Source organism: Parasteatoda tepidariorum, chromosome 9, assembly GCF_043381705.1.
Source record: "Parasteatoda tepidariorum isolate YZ-2023 chromosome 9, CAS_Ptep_4.0, whole genome shotgun sequence".
Classification (NCBI taxonomy): Eukaryota; Metazoa; Arthropoda; class Arachnida; order Araneae; family Theridiidae; genus Parasteatoda; species Parasteatoda tepidariorum.
The window spans coordinates 68,283,925-68,290,987 of NC_092212.1; the positions used below are offsets into that span (position 1 = coordinate 68,283,925).

General features: G+C 27.5%; 1 protein-coding gene across 4 annotated transcripts in view; it reads right to left on the reverse strand.

Annotated features, from left to right (window-relative positions):
• LOC107437953 (tectonin beta-propeller repeat-containing protein 2) overlaps positions 1 to 5,460 on the reverse strand; it is a 35,324-nt gene extending 29,864 nt beyond the window's left edge. For 2 of the 4 annotated variants that reach the window (XM_016050100.3, XM_043039559.2), the window contains exons 1-4: positions 5,332 to 5,460; positions 3,502 to 3,751; positions 3,288 to 3,407; positions 1,069 to 1,200 (exon numbers count right to left, since the gene is read on the reverse strand). In XM_016050100.3, the coding sequence (XP_015905586.2) occupies positions 1,069 to 1,200; positions 3,288 to 3,407; positions 3,502 to 3,741 (492 nt within the window). In that variant the 5' untranslated portion in view covers positions 3,742 to 3,751; positions 5,332 to 5,460. Of the gene's footprint in view, positions 1 to 1,068; positions 1,201 to 3,287; positions 3,408 to 3,501; positions 3,752 to 5,074 lie in introns of all 4 variants that reach the window. The other 2 variants (XM_016050101.3, XM_016050102.3) reach the window with 2 other exon arrangements.
• Positions 5,461 to 7,063: the final 1,603 nt, after the last annotated feature.

Below are 7,063 nucleotides of genomic sequence, written 5' to 3' on the forward strand. Positions count from 1 at the left end.
AACTACCCCCTGAATAACTTTTGATCTAATAATTGGATATTCATGTTCTAGGACTCAATCTTAATGGTTCGAGGGGGTGACCACAAATATGCTAATTAATTAGTGCAGACAATATTTTAAGCTTAGAAATCAGACAAAAAAACATATTTACCCTGAATTAGCATACTTTTTTTCAATGGAAACAGATTTCTGACCCTCAAAATATAGGGGGTAGCCACAATCTGGAAAATACCCACATAGTTTGGTCAAAAGAACGATCCAAAGTTTGAACCCTTTAATGTTAATTTCTTTTTTGGCGTATTTTGTCAGATTAATAAACATTTATTTATTATCACTTTATTTAATAATAGTCGAAAAAAGTTTGAAATACAATTTTTTACGTCATTTTAAAATATGTAATTTTACAGGGCAAAAAACCAAATTTGAGCAAAATCGGTTATATAGTTCTTGAGAAATAGAATTTTAAATATTTGACCACTTTAAAATTTCACTTCTCAGGAATTATTCAATTGATTTTGTTCAAATTTTGCTATGCAAAATTACTTAGTTTAAGATTATATGAAAAATTGTATACCTTACAATTTAAAATTTTTTCGTCTAATGTTTAATAAAATAATAAATACAAATTTACTAAAATTCATTTTTTGCATGGAATTTTCTTTGGATAACCAAATTTTATAATTGTGTGCAAAACTTTTCAGTTTGCTTTAAAAGTTTCTGAAATGTGGCGAAGTTCTAAATTATTTAAACGATTTGTTTTCACGCTTTATAAGCAAAGCCCATAACCTAACTGATATTAGGTTGTTTTTTTTTACCCAAATCAATGTTAGTATATTTAATCAATACTGTTTTTTGTTAGATAAATTTAAAAGTTTTATTTTTTTGCTCAAGCTAATAATTAATGTGATAATTTATTAAACTGAAAGCATATTTGGTACATCACTTGTCAACAACTTTTTATACACAATGACACTGAAGAAAGTTTCCAGAATAAAAACATAACTGATAATCATAATGTGAAAATACAAAAAGAAAAAGAAAATAATATTAAATAAATACAATTCTTACTTCGGAGTAATCTATTTCTGTACAAACTACAACTCCATTCTCATCACCACTAAAAAACTTAACACCACTTTTATCCCACTCTAATGCTGTGATTGGAGATGTATGAATGCCATCAGAAGTAAATTTTTCAGTCTACATATACACAAACAATTATATACAAACAATTATATACAAACAATTATTTACAAACATTTAATATGCAACAGCAAATACAAACTCATAAAGAAAAAAAAAATCCTAACACAGAAAAAAAAATGTCTAAATAAAATTTACAATGAAGTTTTCCTAAATTTGTTTTAATTATTAAATTTTAAAAATGTATTCATTTGCAAAATGATGAAAAATTTGAAGATTTTAAGAAGTAAAATGAAAATGTGTGAGCTTTAAAAATTAGAAAATCATAACCCATTTCACTACAAATGTCTCATTTAGCCGGTGTGCACTGTATATATAAGCGCCTTATTCAGAGGACAAGTGCAGTAATTAACCAGAGTCAGTGTTAAACTGCCTCAATCTGCATTAATCAATCTTTAATTATATAGATCATGACACTTTGAAAATTAATATAATTAAATAAGATGCTGCCATCTATGGAGTATAACATGAATTAGAAAGCAGCAGTTTTTCATAGTCTGAAATTATTGCCATTCTTGAACACTATTCAATTTGCCAATGTCCAACAATAGAAATTCTTGTGTTTTGGTCCTAGGGTTCATCCCTACTTGATATATACTAACCCTGTTGCTATAGCAATTCCCAAATCCACCAAAAAAGTGAATGCTAATTATTTAACTCTTAAAGAACACAAATATTTCAATTTAGAAGGTGAATTACAACAAGAAATATTTATTGAAAAATACTTGTTTCATTATTTTTATTAGAAACAAACTTTAAATAAATGTAGCTATTTATTAAAAAATTATTAAATATTAATGTCATAATCAGTTATTAAGCCTTATGTAGTAAATACAAAAATATTTTATATTGTAAATTTTCATTTTTAATAAATGGCAATGTTTTTTGCATTTTTATATAATGCACTACCTGATAAAATTACAAATAAATTTATAATAATTTCACAAAATTTCATATGTATATCAGCTTATTTGGCCTCCTTTATCACTGCTTTATTTAAATGTGGTCTCTCATGGTAAAAAGGTACTCCACCTCTACTCTAGGCCAATATTCCAATTACAGATATTGAATTAATACCATTAAAAGTATATTTTGAATCAGCCAAATAGGTTTTGTAAATCAAAACAAGTTACTTCTGTATCTTAAATTTAGGACTGCAGAATTTTCTAACTAAAAAAGTAAAATATAGGTAATAAGGAACCTTAACCTTCAATGTGTTCAGTGTTCCCTTATTGACCTTCTATGCGTTAACTTCAACGTGTTCACAGTATAGTACACATGTCTTTAGCTAAACTGAGGGCAGTAAACGGAGTTAATACACATTCAAATTTCGCAGGGTATTTTTTTTAATTTCTAATCTATAAGATTAGAAAAAGGTTAATTACCTATCCTAATAATGCAGAAAATGACATTTTTCATAATATCAAGTACCTGATTGTGTATTATTTAATTAAATATATATATTTTAAAACAAATTTACGTATAAATATACAGTATACTCTCGATATCTCAAAGTTGAAGGGACACTAATAAAATTTTGACACAGCGAGTTTCTGAGATAGCAAGTTTAGAACTAAATATGTTCTAAAAAGTAGAAAAATATATTCTTCTTACTCTAAAAAGTAGAGTCATAAAACATAAGAATAAGTGCTAATAAATATGTATATAATGATAGTTGACTCTAAATCTAAATACAACAATTATAATTTTATTTTTAAAAGACAAAAATAATTATGCATTAAACAGAAAAGAATTGGTTTACAATAAACTTACATTGTGATTTATNAAAAAAAAAAATTAAAAAAAAAAAAAAAAAAAAAAAAAAAAAAAAAAAAAAAAAAAAACAGACTTAACATTGTTTTGAGAAGAAACCTTTCAACATAGGAATTCAAAGTAACATTGGGTAAATTTATAATGCAAAGAGAAAAAATATTTTTTTGACATAACAAGGTTTTCCAGATATCAAGAGTATATATATATATAGAGAGAGAGAGAGAGAAATTTTTAGAATACCCCTAGATCATAAATCTCTCATATCACCTAATCCTTTTAGTTTTTAAGGATACAGAATGAATTAATCTTACCGTTTCCGTTTCATCAAAAGGCACTTTAAACAGAACAACATGTCCATTCTTGCTTCCACATAAAACTAAGCAATCAACTGACAAAAGAATTTTTACAGCAGTAATGACGTCTTTATGTTCCTAAAAAAGATATTAGAAAGTTAAAAATAGTTTTTTTTGACACAAACTTTACAATTAAATTTTTTTTTTTTTTTTTAAATATAAGAAAAATTACATTTCTTAATCTGGATAAATGGTGTTTTTTTCTATCATACAAGTATGTGATTCCTATATTCGATCCAAGAACAATATAATGAGCATCTGCATCTACGCATGTAAATTCAAGATCAAATGTTGAGAGTCCCTTCTGAGCACGTGCTGGAATTAAGTTTAAGAAATTAAACTGAAGAGGGTGTTCCTGAAGAAGGGGGTGCTTTTCTGAACTCTTCTCAGGCGAAGCAACATCGTTATTCATTATTTAATATCTGAAAAGATAAATAGTTTTCAGAAAAAGGATTTATCAACTTAAAGCATAGTATAAAAAATAACAGCATAATAAATTCTAATTCTATTACTTACAATGCAAAAATTAAAAGAATAATTCAAAATACTATGTTAGTTAATAATTTTCAATATTTATTATTCTTTAAACTAATTCTAATATAAAACTAAATCTAGTTCGCAACAGTCAGTTTAACAAAATTATATGTATATATAGAATTTCTCTGAAACAAGATTGTGTAAAACTTGCAAAAAAAATTCATTGACAATAAAAAGATCTTCAAATTTATGAACAAAAAAAAAAACTTTTTCAAATAATGTTTTTTTAAAAGTCAGGGGAGAATTCTGTAATGTTATCTATGGCAGAATGATCACAAAATATTAGTAACTTCCAGGCAACGGCCCGCAAGAAACTGAAAAAAACATCACAGAAAGGGAGCAACAGAAAGGTTAAGCTCGTATCCACCCCCAGGTAAACATTTACAAGTTTTCTGTTGTTGTTTTTTTTTAAAAAATTACATGTTTAAAATCTATTTGGCACCTTGACAATTGTGGGGAAATTTCCGTATCATGATCTGTCGTGCCAACTACAATCGCCAAGGTGCCAAATAGATTTTAAGCTTGCAAATTTTTTTAAAAAAAACTGTAGATATTTGCTCGGGGGTGGCTACGAGTTATGCCTTTCAAGTTGGTCCCTTTCCGCAATGCTTTTTTTTAGTTTCTCGATGGCCCCTGCCCTTAAGTTACCCAGACTTGACAATTATTCTGCTGCAGATCCACGGAAATCTCCCCACGATGGCAGTTAGCGCGACAGATCTTTATACCGAATTGCCCCTAAAAGTCATTCACTCACTTTAAATTATTACGTGTGTGTGTGTATATATATATATATATATAACTATATTACTTTTCTTTTAAAAATTCTTTGCTAATTTCCAAAACCCAAACCGATTCACAACTTTCCAAGATTCTATTGATGGAAATCAATTATGAATTATTAATAATGGGGGGGGGAATAAAATTGAACATATCAAGATATTAACTCTTAATGATATCTTAATATTTCTTAGAAAAGTAAATGAAATAAACCTAAATTCTGTAACAGTGAATGAAGTTATTACATTCAACCTATCTTATTTTCTCCAATTCAATTAATTTCACTCCTATAATATTTAAATACATTTTGTTCTCGATAATTATTTTACGGATATAAAATTTAATACAGTTTAAAAGCACTTGACAAAATATTGAAGTGATTCTTAAAATTAAATCGTCATTAAAACTAGAAAAATTTAAGTCAAAATTACTTGAATTTTGTTTTTACGAAAGTACAAGACGAAATCAGCACAGATTCAAATAGGCGAGGTGGCATAAAATATCATGGTTTGATATGTTAGTCTTTATAAATACGGAATTTCATGAAAAATTTTTAAATTCTGTAATTTTTAAAAATCATCCATTGATAAATATGTTTATCGAATAGATGTAAAAAAGGTTATTCTGGAAAAAGGCATTATATAAGGTTTTCTAATATTCAATTACTAATAAATACAATTTCAGTTACTTTTTTCATTACATACACGAGTTCCAAATATATTTTCTTTTAAAAGCGAAACTTATTCATATACATTTGTAAACAAATACACCCCTACGAATCATGCCGTATATAACAGGAGCCCGCAAGAGGAAGTGAAGAACTTCTGATGGCAACGAAATTTAACCTCTTTCTACTGATGGATGATGTTTTCTACACTAGAAACGCTGCAAACTCTTTGCTGAGTTTTTGTGTTACTTTTTCCGGTGCATTTTAAATCCAATCGGTTCACAACATGTTCACAACGCAATCATTGTGATTATCTGATTTTTTATTTATATTACAAAGAATCTTCAAATTAAAGACTTGTTATTTCAAGACGTTAGAATCGTCATTTGAATTCGAATTTATACCTAAATGATAATTTATTAAATGAACTTAATTTCACTGCTCGAACAATATGCTAACACTAATGTATGACGGTGCATGGTTTGCAAAAAAACCAAACAGTAATAAACAAGTAAAAAGAGGCCAAATCAGAACTTCAAAAAAAAAAACTAGTCATTTCTAATAGGTATAAATGTAATATATTTAGCAAATACAAAATTTATGCGAGTATACTACATACAATTCACATTTTTATTAAGAAGCCTACTTAAAAACACTTAAAGAGCATACATTTCGAGAAGGAAAGAGTTTTCACTTAAAAAAGTCCTTAATCGGTTTTTGTTTTACATTAATGCTCTTCTGCAGGCGCTTTTCTGCAGCAATGTTCAGCCATTTTTTTTTCTTTTTTTTAGAGATATAACAGGATGTCTGGTGTCGCCTCTTCTTGTTGTTCTGCATATTCAATAGCACTTTCGATAGCTTTTAGTCAATCTTTATGAGAGATTTTTTTATGTTGATTTTCATCGTCACTGTCTTCGCAAGATTCATTTGCATTATTGACGATATTAGCGATCATTTCATCGGTATACTCGTGTTGTCCATCAACTTGTTTTCCTGAGTGTTTGAAAGATAAAATTCAGAATTTTTTTCGGCGGTAGTTATAAAAATAAACTAGAATAAAATAAACCCTTGAAATATTTGATAGCACAGTGAAAGCGGAAACTCGGTCAATCGGGACTCTACTATGTATATGTATATAATATATATTATATATAATATAAATTATATTACATATTTTTATGTGGTCTCAGTAGCTTTAAGCAAGAGAGCATTCTAAAGTTTGGGACTTCTTATGTAAATTTCACTTTTTGCGTTTTTGTTATTATCTCTGCGTATTTGTTATTTTTAATTTTTGTTTTTTGCTATTTATATACTGCTATTTTGTTATTTTTAATTTTTGTTATTATCTCTGAATTAATAGCACAATGCGGTAGTTTTGAAAATAAACTAGAATAAAATAAACCCTTGAAATATTTGATAGCACGGTGAAAGCGGAAACTCGGATAATCGGTTTTCTACTATGTATATATTATATAATATATAATATAAATTATATTACATATTTTTATATGGTCCCAGTAGCTTTAAGCAAGAGAGCATTCAAAAGTTTGGGACTTCTTATGTAAATTTCACTTTTTGCGTTTTTGCTTTTATCTCTGACATTTTTAATTTTTGTTATCATCTCTGAATTAATATCACAATGCAAAATATTCCTGCAGCCACTTAAGAAAATCGCTTATAGTACATCAAACCGTTGATAGAATGCGCCACTGTAGCTGAAGTGAAAAAGAAGTGGAAAGGTTTTTTTTTCCTT